The sequence below is a fragment of the Stegostoma tigrinum genome, chromosome 7 (genome assembly GCF_030684315.1).
Source record: "Stegostoma tigrinum isolate sSteTig4 chromosome 7, sSteTig4.hap1, whole genome shotgun sequence".
Taxonomy (NCBI): Eukaryota; Metazoa; Chordata; class Chondrichthyes; order Orectolobiformes; family Stegostomatidae; genus Stegostoma; species Stegostoma tigrinum.
The window spans coordinates 59,761,224-59,782,458 of NC_081360.1; the positions used below are offsets into that span (position 1 = coordinate 59,761,224).

Here is a 21,235-nt window from a genome sequence, read left to right on the forward strand (position 1 = left end):
AAAAGGTAGAAATAAAATCAATGAGCCATTTAGGAGTGATACTGCTAACCAAGTCCAAGTTTCTCCATATGACACCAGGATTTCATCATTTTCAAAACCATACCGGATTTATCTGAAAATGTAGGTCTCCATACAAGAGAAAATTTAAAAAATCAGAAAATATACGTTTCTGAAATGCAAAATTCTGATTCCTTCTATGACATCCACATTAAACATTTCAGCATTATTATTTGAGTATCAACAGTTACAAAATTGTCAATCAATACATTTGATTTTATACAGCTTTGCACATGAATTACTTCGAAAATGACATTCCTGCAATTATCACGAAGGACACCTCAAGGACAATAAGTATTTATTGAACCTCCTTACTCTAACAGATGGACAATAGCAAAGTGAGTTTTCAGCACACACTACTTGAAGACATTATCAAAGCCGATGAACACAATTGATTGCCCTGACACTGAGTATTTTGACAGATTTGCTCAATTATTTGATTGTGATTATTTGGAGACAGGAGTATTTTGGAGCTAACACTTAAATGAATTTCTATCAGTATTGGTTCTCTTGGATCGCCCAGAAACCTACATCTTAAAGCTTTTCAGAGCATAGGGATTGCAGTTATGCTCCAGTGTGGCTGCAAGGATTGGATTACAGACACAAATCTTCAATGTCAAGGATTCAAAACAAAATTGGTCTCCTTGTAGTGAGCTTTATACACAAAGGGGTGGCTGTCCTATTTCATCCTCAACATTGGCCTGATTCACTTGAAAGACACTTTATTGCTGTCTGTATTCAACAAGGATCTTCCATTTGCACATTCTCCTCATGTCTGTGTTTCTTTCCTCCCACAGTCCAAAGATGTGCAGGTTAAGTGGATAAGTGTAGTGTTCAGGGATGCGTAACTTAGGTGGGTTAAGGGGATGGGTCTGGGTGGGATGCTCCAAGGGTTGGTATGGCCTTGTAGGGCTGAAGGCCCTGCTTTCACACTGCAGGGATTCTATGCTGCTGGTGAGTGCATGAGCTCAAATGGCTCCATTAAAATCTTGCTTCATTCTCTCCAGTCATGTGATTCTATAATAGTGTCTATTAGAGCCACATTGAAGATCCATTATGTCACATCCCTTCTTTCCCAGCCACCACCAGATTTTGTAGCAGTTAGTTCATATGGTCATGGGTAATGAGATGAGCCTGTTACTTGAGTGACAGCAAGTGTTGTAAATTGCTCAGTTGTGGCTCATTATCAAATAGGACCACGGCAGCATTACCATTAGATGAGCATATTCATTTTAATGACTTTATCATGTCAACTGCAAAACTGTCTAATGATTTATTTCAATTTAACTTGAACAACGGTCTAGAATACTGATACACATGTTGCCATTAAACTCAAACAAGTCTATATGTAACCTTTCCCAAGGCATTGATGGAATTATGACAGTTATAAAGATTCTTTCTGCTTATGACCGACTGCTGAGAGCATGTGACAACTTAGATGTCGTTTTACCGGCCACCAAATTGACTTTTGAGCTCTTACTTAATGTTTTAATATTCCTTGATATGATATTTGAAGAATAACAATTCTGAATATTGTGAGTACCACCAATCAGCAAACCTTCTCGATGGGAGACATTTTCATTGCACAAGGGATTGTCTTGATGTGCTGCTGCTGGTGGCCATCAGTCTTGGCAATGTTTGCAAATGTAGAGACAATTCTCATTGGCTTTGAGCTTCTCTAATCATTTCTAAGGTTTCACCTCATATTGTTAAATGCTCAATTGCCAATAATGAGTATGCTTCACCTTTTGATATAAATTCCACATCTTGCTATCCAAACAGGCTGGAAAACAAGTTCAGCAATTTGGGAACTCCCTTGGAAGTACTCAGTTGTTCAGTCATATCTCAATATTCTGAAGTGCTACATGCAAGGTGGCATCAATAATTTCCCTCATCTTCAGAAAAGAAAGAAGTGGTTTGAGACCAGTTTCAATCTTACATCTTGGGTCTGTCACAAACGTCAAACATCTTGCACCTAAGACTTTTCTTCCAATCCATCCCACCACCCCTCCATGTGGAAGATCTTTTCTCTTTTTCTGTTGGAGACCTTTGAAGCAAAGTACACCAAGTCTACATTTTCCATCGACACGGATTCGTAGCAACACTACACACAGGCATATGACATACCTGCAAGTTCTCTTGCTGGTAACTGCGGGTAGTAATTTAGTAATAATTTGAAGACAAATTTCTTAGTTTTCTTTTTAAAAAAAAACTCTCAGATTGACATTTCAGCACCTCTGTTGACCTGGTCTTAAATCTGCCCTGTGAGTAGTCTGTCTGTCTTGAGCATACAGAATCTTATCAACTGTCATAATTTCTTCAACAGTTCATTAGTTGCTGATAGATTAGCCATGAATCTCCCCACTTGTTTAACTATCCCTAGGAATATCTGTAGCTCTATTTTCTTCCTAGATTGTGTAAATTCTCAGGTTCTTTGTTTTCTGAGAATCAGATGTTATTCCTATGGCTTGAACTGGGTCACCAAAGAATTTGATCACAGGTTTTACAAATTCACACTTGTTGGTTATCATTTGGCCTGCCTCCTACAGTGTTTTCAAAACGTTCCTAATTTTCCAACCATGATCGTCCTTTGTGGAACGGTGTACTAGAATAATCATGCAAATGGCATATTTTTCCACCCCTCCCTTGAAGCAGGTTGGACAAGGGTGTCTGGACCTGAAATATTCTAAAGGGCAAAGCTGAAAGATTAAATGATCAAAAGACATTGTAGAAGTAGTTGGCAACTTTGGTTCTTGGCCCAAGGGGTTTTCAATTTTTCTACCCCCACGGTTAACAACTAATGTTATGAGCATGTACTCTTCAATTTGGCTCAGCCATCATCAACTGACAACATTGCACATATTCCACAGCTACAGCTTTGAGAGTTGGGACAAGATGATGCTGATCCAAATAACTCATCTGTTTTTGAAATGGTGACTATACCTGAACACCATTTAGCGGGTATTGTGAGCACTGAAATAAATTAGTCATCACATTTTTTCAATTTCTGTTTTTATTTTGTCCATTAAAAAGGTGCAGTACTTTTCTTGGAGTAAAATCTCAAATTGGTTTTGCACCTGCCTGCAAAGTAATATGATATTTATTTTTTACTCAAGAAACAATTACCCTGAAAATGAAATTAGAAAATTCTCTTCAATTTTTTTTCCCCCTCAGCAATTGCATGGACATTGTCAAGTGGTTTCATCACATGCTTCTCAGTAAGAAGTGAAGATTTTTAATTCCGTAAAATTTAAAATGGTTCAGTTATCTTGAAGAGTCTTTGTATTTTAATCTTGTCTGATCAGACCTCTTTCTTTTAAATGTTTCTCTCTGGGCCATGAAGTTTGATTAAAGTTGTTTTTAGCTGAACCTGTTCCAGTACACTAAGATCTGCTCCAGCGTCTAGTTTAAACTCAGCAGACTGTCCCCCCCACTTTGAAACTTAACAACCAGTATTTATCTTTCCTAGGATGTGTAGTTTCTGTGGCTGAGATTCTCCCATTTGCAGGGCCTGGTTGCGTTTAAAACTCTGTCTTCCACTAATTGTAGTTTTGGGATAACAGCAATATTTCAAAATGATCAACTTTGCAACAATTGTAGCATTCAGCTCCCCCTGCCTGAGGGTCATCATGCATATGTGGCTCAATCCTACATCACCTGAAAATATACAAAGATGGCGGTTGGCACGCTCTTTTATAGCTTTTGGCAAGATTTTGCTTTAGCAAGCTGCTTTCAGACCAATAAATTACACAGAGCCTTGGACTATCTGCAAGCTAGTACCAGATTTTGTTTCTATATCTGTATCATTTTAGTGAGTGTTAAATATTCCATTAATTGCAAGAAAACAGATAATACCCCTTACCCCAACTATGCAGTCCTGTATTACTTCATTCTTTAGATAGCAGATCAGCAGGAAAGCATGCATATGTCAAAGATCATAGATAAAAATCAATCTCTGGACTTGCTTGGTCTCTGTCAGAATTGATAAGTTTAGCCTGAACAGTTACCATGTTCTTAGACAAAAATCAAAATATGCATCGTAGCCTTGCAGACTGTCCTCATGTCAAAATGAAGTCTCACCCACCCCTTGTCTGATCAACACATCATTGACAATGGTGCTGACTGCTTGGAGATTCATTTTGGGCATTGTTATTTCGTAGTTATTTGATACCTGGAAAAATAGATTTCTTCCAGTTGTCTCACTTCTGTGGGCCTAAGCATTCCAGAAGGCCCCTGAAAGTGGTAGCAATGACTCCACATTTCTGTGGTACACTGAAATGATGAATGCTTAAAGCTCTGTCATTTTCTGTTTCAGAGCTCGGACTGCGATGCGGAGTTTGAGTGAGCTGCTACCTAAAGAGTTTGGAATTTCTCTCCCCCATGTTAATTTGTTGTACTTCTACAGTTTGCTACCTTTGTAGCCTTTTCTTTAATATTAGTTGTTTTTAGGTCCTTCTCTGTACTTAGCTGCATGTTCTGTCACTACATTTCAATTTCCTTTTGAGGGGGTACAGAATAAGCTTCCTTGTAATGTAAGAAGAGTGGGCAGGGCGGGGGCGGCAGAGAATGGTGAGAAAGCTCGTTAGAATGATCCCTGGTACGGAGGGATTGTCAAATGAGCCAAGGCTAGACAAGTTGTGACTCTACTCACCAGAGTTTAGAAAAATGAAAGATGATCTCTTTGAAAGACACAGGATCCTTAAGGGGCTTGACAGGGTAAATGCGGAGGTACTGTTTTCCATCATGCAGAGTCTAGGACCAGAGGGCATAATCGCAGAATAAAAGGGTGCAAATTTAAGACTGAGATGAGGAGGAATTTCTTCTCCCAGAGGGTTAAGAGTCTTGGGAAATCCTTCCCACCGAGAGCTGTAGGGGCAGAGTCTTTGTGTAAATATATCTAGAATCCATCTAGCAAAATCTAGAATCGAAAGCTAGTTCCAGTAATAAAAATTTGCAAAATTTGTCATTAAAACCAACCAGATGTGCTACCCTTCAGGGTAGGAATCTCACCATCTTTATCTGGTCAGGCCCAAATGGTCTGACTTAAGAAGCCATTGATTGCGAGGCCATCTAGGGATGGGCGACAAGTCTTGGCCTTCCCAGTTACGTCAATATCCCATGGAAGAATTTTATTAAAAGATAAACAATGCATCTTACTCTTAACCTGCAAAAATGACTAATTTTTGTGACAGAAACCAGGCAGTTTGTGCTAGAAGAAATTTACAATTAGGGTAATTTTGCACTCTGAATTCCTAACCACCAAGAAAATGCAGTTAACCTGCAAGCTTGTATCTGACATGGAAATGAGAAGTCACATCAGTCTTAGTGATATTGGGAACTGCAGATGCTGGAGAATCCAAGACAATAAAATGTGAGGCTGGATGAACACAGCAGGCCACGCAGCATCTCAGGAGCACAAAAGCTGATGTTTCGGGCCTAGACCCTTCATCAGAGAGGGTCTGATGAGCTCGGATGAAGGGTCTAGGCCCGAAACGTCAGCTTGTGCGCTCCTGAGATGCTGCTGGGCCTGCTGTGTTCATCTAGCCTCACATTTTATTATCTCACATCAGTCTTAGCAGCATGCAAACTGAGATCCCAAAGTTGAAAGGCCATGTAAAACCTCAGTGTCCCATCTTGCCTTATATACCAAACATTTATAAATACAACTCATTTCTACACATTTATAGTACAGCTCTGAGAGGTATAAATCCATGATTTGGCATTACAGAATTTTCTTGGTTATCAGGGAAGTACCACACAAAAATGGCAGCCTATCCAGTATTCTTGCCTTTGCTGTTTTTCAGCTGCAAGCTTTAGGACTAAGAAGAGAGGGACCACCTCTTCATATGAAACTCCACACTGCAAATTTCATTTCTTCACAGGAATGCCACAAAAACTATTCTGTTTGCAGCGATAAGAATGTTGTTGGCAGTCACTTGCTAACAAGAATGAGTGTTGACCTTGGAAACTCCCGGTCACCTGTCATGGGTTTTGTGGGTCCTTGCATGACTGATGAACCGCAATCTGGAGCCACATTGCTGGACACAAATTTGGTAGATGTTTGCAGAAGATGGAATTGATCCTAGGCCTTCCCATTCACTGACATTCTGGTTCCTTTTCCATACTTCCTCCTGCTGATGGGTGTTCTCAATACAGCTGTGTCTCTTCATACAGTATAAAAGTATTGAAGCGATCAAACTCCCTTGTAAATATTCTCTATGTGGACTGAGTGATAATAACAAAATTATTGCCTTAAAACAGGGATGTTGTATGGAACACAGATTATCGTACCCCAAAAATCACAAAGCAGACCAAATAGGTATTTAGTTCTCACCAACATGCCCGAAAGCTTTTCTCCCATGTTGTTATATTTTCAAATGCATTATTTGATGCAACTTCCACTAAAAACTAGGAGTTCCCAAACAGTGGTGTGCACATAAAACCTTTTTTTTTGGCAGCTGGGTAATATATTGGAAAACTCTTATGATAGATACTCTTGCATGTTCGCTCTGTTTACAGGAACTGGTTATTTTCTTCCATTTCACTGTAACTTGTGATTTGCATTAAATTAGGAGGAGATTAAATTTTTAGTTTTGCCATTAAATGCGAACAATTAAATGAAAGATTGTTTTGGGTTTTTCCAACAGTATCTGATTAATCTTAAGATCTTTGTCAATATGAACTGCCACTCACTAAATTAGTTTAAAATGAAAAGACCTTGAATTACTGATTCAACGCTATTGACTCAACATTGCAAGGTCTCTGCTAGAATATTGAATAATTTATTTACCTTGAATTTAAGACTTTTTCTGAAAACACTGCTTGCTCTTACTTAGATGTCCTCCCCACTACATTTCCCCCTCTTATTTTAAAGTGCGAGTGTTGATTCTTTCCTTTTTACAGAAGGAATTCAGATTATTTTGAATTATGAGAAGTCATTATATTGCAAATATCTCAAACATCTCAAAAAGTGATTGATCTGGCTAGCTTCTGCAATTAACAATTTTCATTCGATACATATCGATCGCAACTTAAATCCACGTAAAATGCATCATGTGACTTCATAAAATGTGAAATGACTTTATATAAAATGTTACCACTCAGTTCAAGCAAAACATTCTTAACAACTAGGTGAACTATTTTTGATGTATTTGATATTGAGAACAATAGGAGGCAACTGAAATAATGCATCTGGAGGAAGAGCGATGAGAGAAAAGTTAGCCAAAAACTTTGGGTCCAAACAAGAGCGGAATTTCTCTAATTATCAAACAGGGCTGCCAATCCTTTGATTACATTGGATTTTCATCATTCACGTTGTAACATGGCATCCTCGCTCTTGGAAAAAAAAAACAGCCCAAAAAGAACTGCAGATGCTGTAAATCAGGAACAAAAGCAAAGTTCCTGGAAAAGCTCAGTAGGCCTGGCATAACTATGAAGTGAAAAACAGAGTTAACCTTTTTGGGAATCCCAGTTCCCTGACTAATAAAGGCAAGCATGCCACACATTGCAAGATCCCTCTGTACGTCAATGCTGTTCAGGGTGCTGTCATTAACTGTATGCTTTTTCTTGATATTTTATCTCCCCAAGTACAACACCTCACACTTTCCCAGATGAAAATCCATCTGCCACTTCTACACCATATCTACAATTGATCTATCCTTTGCCATCCTTCTACACGATCCACAACTCCACAGAGTTGGTATGGATTCAAACAACTGATGACATATGTTCCATTTGCCTGGATAAATTCTGGTCCAATGACAAAAGAAGCGCAACATCATTCAGGTCAAAACAACCTGCCTGAGCAGCACTCTATCCATCACCTTCAAAATTCATTTTCACCATTGCCAAACACAGCATGTACCACATAATGGATGCAATGCAGCAACACAAAGGTTTCTTCAACACCACCTTCCAAAATCTTCAGCATCATGTAGAGGGGCCAAGAACCAGGCTGGGACAAAGAAAACATATGCAAGTTCCCAGCTCCACATCAACTTGAAACTGTATCCTGTTCCTTCCCTGTTGTTGGTTTAAAATCCTGGAACTTATCTCCTAACTCTTTAGGTGGACCTAAAACAGACCAGCAGTTCCAGTAGTAATGGGAACTGCAGAAGCTGGAGAATCCAAGATAACAAAGTGTGGAGCTGGATGAACACAGTAGGCCAAGCAGCATCGCAGGAGCGCAAAGGCTGATGTTTCGGGCCTAGACCCTTCAGAGAGGGGGATGGGGAGAGGGTTTTGGAATAAATAGGGAGAGAGGGGGAGGCGGTCCGAAGATGGAGAGAAAAGATGATAGGTGGAGAGGACAGTATAAGTGGGGAGGTAGGGAGGGGACAGATCAGTCCAGGGAAGACGGACAGGTCAAGGAGGCGGGATGAGGTAGTAGGTAGGAAATGGAGGTGCAGCTTGAGGTGAAAGGAAGGGATGGGTGAGAGGAAGAACAGGTTAGGGCAGCGGAGACAGGCTGGGCTGGTTTTGGGATGCAGTGGGGGAAGGGGAGATTTTGAAGCTTGTGAAGTCCACATTGATGCCATTAGGCTGCAGGGTTCCCAAGCAGAATATGAGTTGCTGTTCTTGCAACCTTAGGGTGGCATCATTGTGGCACTGCAGGAGGCCCATGATGGACATGTCGTCTGAGGAATGGGGGGGGGTGGGCGGGAGTTACAATGGTTTGTGACTGGGAGGTGCAGTTGTTTATTGCGAACCCCAATGGGGAAACCACGCGGAGGCTTGGGGACCGCTTTGCAGAACACCTCCGCTTGGTTCACAATAAACAACTGCACCTCCCAGTCGCAAACCATTTTAACTCCCCCTCCCATTCCACAGACGACATGTCCATCATGGGCCTCCTGCAGTGCCACAATGATGCCACCCAAAGGTTTCACGAACAGCAACTCATTCCGCTTGGGAACCCTGCAGCCCAATGGTATCAGTGTGGACTTCACCAGCTTCAAAATCTCCCCTTCCCCCACCACATCCCTAAACCAGCCCAGCTTATCCCCCCCCCCCCCCCCCCACTGCATCCCAAAACCAGCCCAGCCTGTCTCCACCTCCCTAACTTGTTATTCCTCTCACCCACCCCTTCCTCCCACCGCAAGCCGCACCTCCATTTTCTATCTACTACCTCATCCCGCTTCGTTGACTTGTCCGTCTTCCCTGGACTGAACTATCCCCTCCCCACCTATACTCTTTTCTCTCCATCTTCAGTCCGCCTCCCCCTCTCTCCCTATTTATTCCAGAACCCTCACCCCATCCCCCTCTCTGATGAAGGGTCTAGGCCCGAAACGTCAGTTTTTGTGCTCCTGAGATGCTGTTTGACCTGCTGTGTTCATCCAGCTCCACACTTTGTTATCAGCAGTTCCAGCAGACTACTCACCACCTCTTTACCCAAGGGCTACTAGCAATGAGGACAAATGGTTTACCTGGCCAGCAATACTAACTTCCCAAGCAGAAATTTTTTAAAGACTGCTGTTCAGGGTTGATTTAAAGTAGCTATTTACCAAATTTGCCACTTTCTAATTTCCAGCTGCAATTATCTGCATGTCATTAATATGTCAGTGCCCTTAGTCATCCACTTTCTCTTATTATGTTTTCTAAAAACCTAATAATTCTCATGACATTAAACTTTCTTTTTTTGGAGTGTTTTCTCAATTCTTGTAGCTGACTTGGTATTCATTTGTGATTTGCCTTTGCTGCCTCTTTCATTTCACAGAATCACAACTTACTTGTGCTCTTTTAGACGCTCTAATTTCCTTTTATGACCAAAGTTGTTCAACTACATAGCAGATTTCTGCTCCTTACAGGCTTGGATGGATCCAGTATTTCAGCAAAAAGGTTTCAAAACCTCCCAATTTATCTATTAACATATATGCCAGATGTATTAAGTCAATTCCCACCTCATCTTGGTGGTGCAGTGGTAACGTCCCTACCACTGGGCTGGAAAGCCCAGGTTCAAGTCCTACCTGCTCCAGATGTGGGTAATAACTTCTCTGAATGGGTTGATTATAAACAAATTATTTAATTAAATAATTGGAGCTCTTAATTGTTCTGTTCTAATATCCAAATTTTTTTCAAACAATTTGCTGCGTTATTCCTATTACTTCAATTTTTGTCCCTATTGTCTTTCATGATGAGCTGCATCTTGCTTTCATTTATTTATTTGATGGTTTCCACTTTATCCTTTCAGCCATGACTTGGTCCCAACCTGGTTCAGATGAAGCCCAGTAGTATAATACAACTCCCCTCGTTACACCACAGGTGTCAGTATCCCATTCAAATGTAAATCCTCCTTTTCACACCAACTATTTAGGCTCCCGTCAACTTCCTAATCTGTCCAAGTGGACTATTTTTAAATCAGGAGAGAGTTTTAAAATGATGATCTGATTTGCATGTGTAAATTATGAGCTACTGATCATCAATTTTGACAATAATTTTAAAATTTCAAGCAAGGGAATGGTGATTGTAATTCATTATTTGCTTTGTTTTAAATTTAACTCAGCAAAAGGTAATTTGTGTGATGTGTAATTGAAGTCAAACATTGATCATGGAAGTAAGGAATTGCTGAAAAGAGAAGTATTCTTGAAGGTGTCTGTACAGTCATCATCAAGACAAATACAGGAATATCAAACCATCGCAACAATTTATATTGCAGCAGGAAAGGATGCTGACTGTTGGCAAGTCAATTCAGATTGGTAAAGGCATTGCCATGGTAAAATCAACAGGAACTAGACATAACCAAAATACTGGGTAATTTTAAAAGAAAAGGCAAAGGTTTCAAAACAGCCTTTGCTTGCAGAGACCACATCCTTATGGATGAATGTCAATAGCATAAACAACCTAAATTGATATATCATAAAATTGACTGGTGTAGCTATTAGCACACTCCAATTGTTCAGCCAGTGCTCGATAATCTCCAAATTACACCTAGCAGTATCTGCTTTGTTCCGAGTTTTCCGAATGCAGACTTGGTAAATAGAGTCCGTACTCTTGCCATGTGTTTTTTAAAAAAAAACAACTAAGAGGAACATGCTGTTTGATTCAAACAGCTGAACACTGGGAAAATTGCCAACGCTCCTGCCATTGCACTGGCACCGAAACTCATGCACAACATTGCTCAACTGTGGGGTAGACAGCATTTTGTTTTGGACTGGTGGCAGCATCCCATTAATGGGACATACAACCCTATGTAGCTACTGCACTCTTGCAGCTTGAAACAGTTTGCTTAACCTGTTGTCAAAAAGTTGCTTGCAGCACGTAGTAGTGGTGAACCCACTGGCATTTTTCTCAACAAATGCATCAAGAAAAACGAAAGGGTTAGACTGCTCCACCTCAAAAGTCAATTTTAGCATGGGATGGAGTACATTAAGTGCAAGGAGATCCCTAGCTACAACTGCAAATTCAAAAGGTATCGATGTATCAGTTACATGCGCAGGGCGAGAGATTAGAAATTGTGCCATCAAAATTAAATCCAATGGTTTAATTTACTTTTTTTGCATTTATACTGAAGGTAACGTTTTGTTTTAGAACCTAAGCATCTGTTCGGCTACTTAAGATCAAACCATATGCAAACCTCACTCTCACCACTATTTTCTTACTATTGTAAATGTCTGAGCCATGGTGGCATACCATTTCCTTCCCATTACATATTCATTAAAAAAAATTAGAAGATGGCTTTAAGCCAGAACATCATCTTGAGCACAAGTCCCTTTTGGCTAAATACTAACTGACATCTGATGCTGCAGAAAAATAAAACCAAAAAAAAAAGTGATATTCAAGAAATTGTTCACAGCTTTAAGAATATTCAGACCACAGGTTACATAGCCTACAGGCTATGTAACAGATCTGATATCAGATCAAATTGAACCAGCTATCGAGACCACAGTGAGAGGGGCAGAGACAGAAAAATCTTCAAAACTGTTTACCAACTTTTGTAGGTTGTATCGTCTCCAAAATTGATCAATTTGCTTTGAATAGCTAAACTTACATCACTAATACCAACCAGAAATGGCAGCAATCCTATCAACAGTCCTTGGAGTACCTGAAATAGCACTCCTTTCTCACCAAAATAACAGGTACAAAAATCAGCAAGCTTATTATCCTGCAGCTAATGTCATTTCCAGGATTTAGTTAGGATCCCTAGGGATTTGACCTTAACTTTAAATATTTGTCTGAAAGCTGAGCACTTCCAACCTGCACAGAAAGTGGTATTGGCCATCAGTGAAAACACTATGTACTTGGCCTAGTGTTACTGATTTTTGGAGGTCCTAACATGTGAAAAGATGTAGACATGACACCCAATGTCTTTCTTTGCCAGATTACCTAGCTTCTCAGCACCCAGATGCCTCAAATTAAAAATTATTGCCTTTAGTTGTTTTCCCCAAATGGTTTTCTTCTCTTCAATTCTCCATCATCATCTACAGATCTACAACCTGTTCCCAAACTCCCAATTACAAGAGACATAAGATTCCGAGACCTACGGAATAAAAGGCTATATAGTGGGGGATCATGGCAAAACGAACATCAGAAAACCGACAGCCATTTATTAGCAAATAGTTTTAACAGGCAGAAGCCGAGATTGCTGCTTTTGTGGATCATGCAGACCTGCTTTACAACTGCCAGCTAAAATGAGGCATGCAGATCTCTAGCATTCAGCATTTGGGTTAAGTGATTCCAGATCTTGCACGGCATGGCAGGAGCTGGAATTTGAGAGGCCATGGCAGGTGGTGAAAACTGAATTCAAGACGTCTGGAATGGAAGAAGCTAATCTAATGGCAACCATGTAACCACCACCTATTGTTGAAAAAAATCCATCTGGTTCACTAATGTCTTTCAGGAAGGGAAATCTACAATCCTTACCCTGTCAGGCCTACATGTGCTACCAGACACACAGCAATATGTTTTTACCTCTTTCCTGTGCTCTGGACATATAGGGATGGGCAATAAATTCTGGCTTAGTTAGGCATGCCTACATCCCATGAATAATGAAAAAAAAAATCCAGTTTTCTTTTTAAAGTCATGAATAAATTATGCTCTTCCATCATTTCAGGCAACAACCTATGGATGTTCATAGCATGCTGCAATAAAGAGAAGTTCACACTGCCCCACTCCAGTCCTGCCAATCCCCAAACTTAGGTGCTATGATTGTTATGGTGTGGCAAACTTTCTAACAATGTCACAGCTACTTTGCTCACCTAAAGACTGGAGACAAAGCCCAAGAAATTAAGAGTTACTGGCAATAGATCTGAACAGACAGCGAGCAAAGCCATGACTTGTACTGGAAGAAGACATTGCTGATAAAGACTTACATGGCAACCAATGTTTCACCTGAACCATTAGGTTTTGGAAACGTGACAATATTTTGAATGGGTTTAGTCCAGTCCATACCCTGAGCAAATGGATATTCAAAAATACAAAAAAAACTTTACAAAACTTCAACAGAATCAATAAGCTAAGAGGCACAGGCTGATATAAAAAAGTAATTGGCATGTTAAAAGAGAAGAGAATGGGAAAACAGCTGGAAGCACAGTCACTAAGATGACAGTTACTTTTATATAAACAAATCAGGAATTGCACATAGGCCACCAAGCAAGTCCAAGATTGACCATGCATGAGAAAGCCAATTAAGAGTTCAGGTCAGCTTTGATCATGTGCAGGGGATCGTGGCTAGCCAGGGGTAATAAGGCCTGGGTGTTCAAGTGATTTGATGCACAAGATAGGGAAAAACAAAGCAGAAGAAATTCGGCCAACAGAAGGGAAAAAAAGAGATGAGTGACCAACTAAACAATGGCGCAAACCGACATCTCAATGCAGAAAGGCTGAAAACGACTGATTTGCATGATTTATTAGTTTTTCAAACTTAATAATAAAAAATCTAAAACCTGTAAAAATAATTTCTACCTGGACTGCACCTTGTAACTAAATCAGGACTAATAAAACTTTTACGTTGGCTCTTTATCTAATCTCTGACTATAACTGTAATCAACTGTCTTTCAAACCGAAATTTAACCTCAGAATCTTACATTTTGGTGGCGAAGGAAGCGAATGTTAAAAATGGTGGATGGAGTGTCAATCAAGTGCCTTACTTTGGCCTGGATGGCGTCAAGCTTCTTTTGTAATTTTATAGCTGCACTTATTCAGGCAAATGGAAACTATCCCATTCCACTTCTGCATTATGCCTTGCAAATGGCGGAATGGCATATGGAAGACAGGAAACAAGTTACGCACTGCAGAATTCCGAGCCTCTGACCTGCAATTGCAACCACAGTATTTATATGGCTAGTCCAGTATTTATATGGCTGGTCAAATGTAAGTCCTGGGATAATGATTTCAATAAGTAATGGAACATTTATTTAAAGTCATATGGAGAACAAGAGTAAAGCTGTAGGGTTTTTTGGTGCATGGAAACCAGCGGTTGCCACAACCTTAGTGCATAATGTACTAAGAATTTAAGACTTTGAGCTCAGTCAGCCAAATTGCTGGAGAGATTGTAAACACAGATACAGATGGACATGGATGTTACACTAAAAATCTGAGTTGTCCACTTCCAAAGTGACATGTATTTTGCATGATCTTCACAACTCTTTGGAGCTGCACACAATAAAAAAAATCAAGAAACGGAGGAGGAATAATATAGAAGCATGAAGAGATAAGCATTGAGAATTTGATGAGTTTTCATTTTTAGTTCACTAGATATCAAAAAAAAAGCAGCCCTAACTGTCTTAAGAGTTGATGAAAAAATCATAATTTTTTTTTTTTTTTTTACAGGCCATCTTTGCTCTATATTTATGCAAAAGAATACTAAATGAGGGAGACGAAATCATCTATCTAGCTCATTCATGTACAAAACCACATGGATTCCTCATCATAGTATCCAACTTCCTGTAGGCCAATTCTACTTTGGTTAATTTAGTTGAAGCAAAAAAAAATTCCTGGTATTATTCTAGTTTGTGAAATTCTTCACAATACAAGTTTTGAACATTGTATTCTTAGTTCATAAAAATTAAAAATTGCCAAAAAATATTTTAATATTTAATAAAAGGATCTAACAGACAACTCATCAAGATATCCTGATCCACATCTTTTACGTGACAAGTATGTTTTAATATAAAAGGACACACAATGATTATGTCAGTAGAATTTTGCATCTTTCATTGCATTACCTGTAGCAAACTCAAAACCTCAACAACCTGAATATTACCACCAGCACAGCATCCATTAAAATTAAAATACATAAAGTTGAAATATTGTCATTACCATGCTGAAAACTTCATAACTTAAATTTTTAACATCATCTATGTTGAGAGATGATTCAACATTCCAAGCTCTTGAATAACATGAAGCTATTTAACAGTTTCCTAAAGCTAGTGTCATATCATTTCAATAAGAAAACTTGGATATTGTGACACAGAATATACACATTTATTCCCTGTTAGACCAAACATCTAGTCACATTGCTGAATTCCCGGCCCATTGGAATGCAGGTCTACCTCAAGTAAAAACTCATTGGATGATTAGAACCAAAGTACAAAGTACAGCTGGTTCACACTTGTGAAATTAATTACTTGGCAAATTTAGAACAAATATACACATTATCCTTTCCAGTAACAAACAATGCATTCCTAAAGCAAAGTTAAAAATCATGTGAACAGAATTAGTTTTGATAGATTTCAATATACAACTTTCAACTTGCTCAAGAGTTAAACCCCCTTTTATATTTTCTATCATCTAGTTCAATAAGCTGGCTTACAAAGCACCAACTGTACCAAGTTTAATTCATTACTTGAAAGTGTGAGAAGGACAAGTGCAACTAAGTCCAGAAATTGTTGTATTTGAGTAACGTGCAAATTTGTTTGGTCAATTAAATGCTAGTAACTTTCTTGCAACAACCAATCACAAATTTTGATTAATTAACTTTTATGTAATGTAATTCACCTTATCTATAAAAGATAACAAATGAAAATTATTGTTCACAGCGTAATGAACAATCTTGTATGCATTGAATAAATGGATGTGCTAACACTACTTAAAACACAAAAGTGCCGATAGAAAAATGGGTGAAAGTATAATTATGGTTCAAAACTGAAAAGTCAAAATGAACCGTCTGATCAGCCAATAGTGTACTAAATCCTGTTTGCGAAGCAATTTAAATTGGAGTTTAATTGCAGACAAAAGAAACTTCTGAATGAAATGCCAACGCATGCCCTGGATTTTGTGTTAGTTCGTGTCCCCACATTGACTGCTTCCCTAGTCATTTGAGTACTGAAAGCCTGTTTGTTTTCCTGGCTCTGTCAGACTATTCAGTCCTTTCAATCCATAGATTGCAGTGTGAAAAAGGAGCATCTTATCAACATGCTCCAGACCAGCAGAGTTAGTCACATCCGCAAAATACATAGCCATTCCAGTTATAGACCTCACCCTCAAAAGCTTTACTTGTCTCATTGCAAACACCCCAAACTGTTGTGACAGCAGATCTGTACAAACATGATACAGTAATTTGCAAAAAAAAAACACTTATACTTGAGGAAAATATAATTCTTCCTCAGGTGAAGAATGGAAAAAGGCATATTTAACTCTACTTCCAATAATTAACTATTAAATTTACAAATTGTGGCTTCAAAAATGCAATTTTTAAAAATTGCTATTTCAATATAAAGGAACTTAAATGTCCCTCACGTTTTTCCATCGGCAGGAAATTCACTTAAAGTACTAATATTGAAATTCAAACAAACCACTAAGTTTGAAGGCTGATTTGCTGTGGTACAAATCCCAAAAACAATTTATATAACAGTTAAATTGAGCTAACAGTTTCATATTGAAGCGGCACTTACTTGAAATTGTAATTCCACTCCACCCTGGTTCTGTACATAAATTTACTGGTGGCTCACTCCATTTGACAAATGAACAGCAACTTAGCGCTAACATAATCACTTAAACTGCTATAAACAATGGTTGCATGAAAATTGTACATAACTGAACATTCACTAATCACACCTTTAAAAAAGGTCATGTACGTGAAAACTCTTAAAAATATCTAAAAATTGTTTTTCCTGAAATTTAAATGATTCAAAATGTAACATTACCACGAGCAGTGGCAAACAAGACCAAAATCCCTGCTCATAATGTTTCTTTAAATTGACTGTTGCCAATCTGCCTTATTTAAACTGTTGACAACTAAGTGGTGATTAAAATTAGCTCCCATTGAACGTTCACATTTTATAACATTTGATACAGGTGTGGATGACATTCATATTAAGTTTCAGACCATATAGAGTAAAAACACCGATGGCTCCGTAAGATCCTGGATCACAATTCATAGAATCATAGAAGCCCTACAAGTGTGGAAACAGGCCCTTCGGCCCAACAAGTCTACACCAGCCCTTGAAGCACCTACCCAGACCCCTCCCACTATAACCCACCCTAATTTACACATCCTTGACCACTATGGGCAATTTGGTGTAGCCACTCCACCTAACCTGCACATCTTTGGCCTGTAGGAGGAAACCGAAGGACACGGAGGAAACCCATGCAGACACAGGCAGTCGCCCAAGGGTAGAATCTAACCACCGTGCCAATTGGATGATACCACTTCTTGAACACTTGATCAAGTCAATAAATTTAGTTTATCCTATCTTTTGAACAAAGTTGTTAATTTGTTACAGCTTTATCAATTTATGTTACTTTTTCATGGGTAACACTGTTTTAAGGTCTATTTTAAAGTGAAATAAATAGCCATTTGAGCATTTAACCGACAAGGCATCGGTTAACATATGAATTTTCAGGGCTGGAAAAAGCTTAGTTAGTACGAACAAATACTGCAGATAAATTCTTTACAATATAAAGAAAATCATCAGGTTATATGTATCTATTCCATAAATTTACCAAACAGTGCTTATTACACTTAGTATAACAACGGTACTAACTCAGTATCTTTTTTTTCAGAAGAATTGGGAGGGCGCTCCCTGAATTTTGTAAAATCATCAACATTTCTTTTGTTTCAATCTGAAAGTTTAAAGATGTAGCGAGCGCTTTTCCAGCTATGACTCACCACTATATTGGGATCACTGAAACTTGACTCCAGATGTACAGTGCTTTATGTTCAGACTGCCATTTTATTTCTCTGGACTTGTTTGTGATTTGTGACAAAAACAGTTTGTACTATTTCAGATTTCCTTTTTTTCTAAATTTCTCTAGCGTAGAGTCATTGCAAACAAATATCATATACACAAGTGATTAAAATTAACCCTCCCCCCGAATGGGAACTGTTCTTCAAGTGCCATTTGCAGTAATGAAAATTTTGTTCTCGTGATCAAAGGGTTAACTGAAAGAGGGCATTTCACAGCAATTTACTTCTCGTGGTCTTAGAAGTGTACTGTCTTATGGTAATAGATATTAACGCTGTAGTCATAACCTAAATGAAAAAAAATCACAATTCTGGCTTCTCTCACCGCATTATGACGGCACGAACGATTGCGCGGAATGTATAATAGTGTTTATACTGAATAGTAAGCTGGAAATAATCAACCCCATTAAATAAAACTAATTGCCATTAATACTATATCACTGGTGTGCGCGAAGTTTACCTGCAGACGTGTATTAATTAGAATATTTCAACCAAGTAAATCTACAACCTTAATAAACTGTGTTTTTCTAAGTAGAAAGATCTATAATCCCACCTGTTTGAGAGATGGATTTCTCACCGGATTGTTTGGAAAAATCATTCTTAGAAACGTAACGTAATTCTTCAAAGCTGTTAGGCAACAAACAGAAGTATTCCTTTATGCAAATTGCTTATAACACGGAAAGTTAAATCATTGGAAGTAAAATGTCAAAGAACAGACGTAAAACTCTCGGATTCCTTTGACGAGCGTGAACCTTACTTAAGTTACTTGATGCCTACTAAATCAGCACACTGCCAACTTTTGTGACAATATAACCTAGTTTCATTTGCAACATCAAATACTCGGCCAGTTTTTTTTCCAGTTCACTTCATTGATCTGGCTTATGGTTCCCTGCAGCAACGATCCCACCTACTGTGGCCTCGTCTACAAAAAGTTTAAACATAGGGGTGTCAAAATACTAAGCAAGCCTCCAACAAGTTAACTTTACAAAGTTTTTTTGAATTTAGTTAATTTCTCCTCAAATAACTACAGTTTAAAAAACTGAATTTAAACTTCTACATGTTTAATAACTAACACTTACAATTCTTAGCTGACTACTAATAAATCACCACTCCTTAAAATAAAATGGTTGGCTCTAACATAAATGCTTCGCATTCCAAACGCTAACCATCAGATCTTCCTGAGCTGCAAAAGGCGAAGTCAGAATGGCCTGCGAGAACACAAGCATGTATTTTTAGATGCAGCATTACGGAACAATGTAAATGGATGCGTTTTGTAAAGCACAAATATAAAAATTAAGCATCCAAAAGAAAGTACAAGTCCTATTAGCCACTTATTTTACAACAAAAGACCCAAAGAGCTGCAGATGTTGGCAATTAGAAAACAAAAACAAAAATTCTTGCAAAAACTTAGTAGGTCTGACCACAGTTATAGAGATAAAGCAGAATTAACGTTTCGGATCCAGTGACTTTTTTTCCAGAACAGCTATTTGTTTATAAACTGATCGATATTTTTACTGCATGTGTTCAAGTTACTGACCATCACGAAACAAAACGATAGAAGTAATGTCTAAAGGTGTTTGATTGGATGAAAATAGGTAGCAATAAAGGTTAAGATAGAATAAATGCTTTTGATCCTAACCAAATTGTCACATTAGAATTTTTAAGATTATATGCCGTTCATCAGTTCAAAGTATTCATTTCAACCTCTATGGAAGGTCGCAAGGGGTAGCATGTCCTTCACAATGTGTAGCATAAAAGTCTGTTCTGGAGTTAACCCATGAAAGAAATGTCCAAGTTCTGGTTAAAAATCATTCTCAAGTCAAGGCAAAGAAACAAAGCAGCAGCAAGTACATTTTTTGTTTTACTTTACATGTGATAATGGCAAAGATCTAACTCTAAAATTAAAATCTTATTGTGTGGAAGGTATAAGCAAGATTTTCAAATAGAAACCAGGTCATGAGAGACATGTAAAACATTCAAAAGCCACATAAAGCAAAAAAAAATCAAAATTCCCAACAGGAATGTAGAGCACTGTACAAATTATGTAGCACTTCAACATTATTATTCAAGATTTAATGCTACTTGGATTTCAAAATTATGGATCTTATTTCCCTTCCTGTGATGCCAGCTCAATCAGTCCAGTTCAAAATGATGCAATCTTCACTGCTGAGCAACCAACCTATTTTGTGGGCAAGTTCAAAAATTTATTTTTACATTCTCCTTCATTTATGTTCCTGTTAGTCTTTGCCCAGCGTTCAGTTGATGTGAGGTAAATTGATCCAAAACTTTATTTCAGAAAGAATAAATTAACAATTAATTATAAGCAAAATATAGTGCAAATGTTGGAAGTCTGAAACAAGGAGAGAGAATGTTGGACAAGCTGAGCAGGATTGGTCAGCATGTCTGGACAGACAAACAGAATTAACATCTCGCATCTGATAATGATTTCTTCAGAACAGAAATGCGGTTATAAAAATATCTCTAAATTCCAGCCTCTCTCAGTTACAAAAATGTCACACTGAGGTCAAAAAATGAATTCAGATTCTTTCTCCCGAGACCATGCTGCCAGACCTGCTGAACTTCTCCAGCATTGTTTGAGATTGTCATAACTGTCTGAACAATACAATTTTGTCTCAGCTTTACTTGATCAATGCAGTGCTTTGCCCATAACTCATTAAAACTGTCTGTTTCAAAGAGAAGTAGCTTCTATTTTAATTTCATCTTTAGTGTAGATTGTTGAAATCTGAAGAGTAGAGAAAAGATGGCAAACACTAAAATTTCAGGTAAATTATTCCATTTGATTCTTCACATACGGACAATACTTCAGTGTTTGGCATCACAAGAGCATAAAATTGTACAGCACAAGAAACCTTTCAGCACATCATTCCAGGACAAGATTTTAAAGTTATCCAGTAAGACCCATTCCCCAATTCATTCACCATAACCTTGTCAAATTATGAGTCTTCTTAAGTATATATGCATATAATATGTATATACTTATAATATGTATATTAAATGTATATAATATTGGTCGTTATCTCTTCAAAGAATTCTAAT

At 38.3% G+C, this 21,235-nt stretch overlaps 1 protein-coding gene across 7 annotated transcripts in view; it reads right to left on the bottom strand.

Annotated features, from left to right (window-relative positions):
* Positions 1 to 21,235, bottom strand: part of LOC125454239 (RNA-binding motif, single-stranded-interacting protein 1-like) — a 249,574-nt gene that overhangs the window by 146,199 nt on the left and 82,140 nt on the right. The window contains exons 1-2 of one of the 7 annotated variants that reach the window (XM_048534808.2): positions 18,936 to 19,065; positions 18,732 to 18,805 (exon numbers count right to left, since the gene is read on the bottom strand). The exons of 4 other annotated variants lie outside the window; for them this stretch is intronic. In XM_048534808.2, coding sequence (XP_048390765.2) covers positions 18,732 to 18,776 — 45 coding nt within the window. In that variant the 5' untranslated portion in view covers positions 18,777 to 18,805; positions 18,936 to 19,065. Of the gene's footprint in view, positions 1 to 18,731; positions 19,066 to 21,235 lie in introns of those variants that run through there. 2 more of the 7 variants (XM_048534809.2, XM_048534807.2) reach the window with 2 other exon arrangements.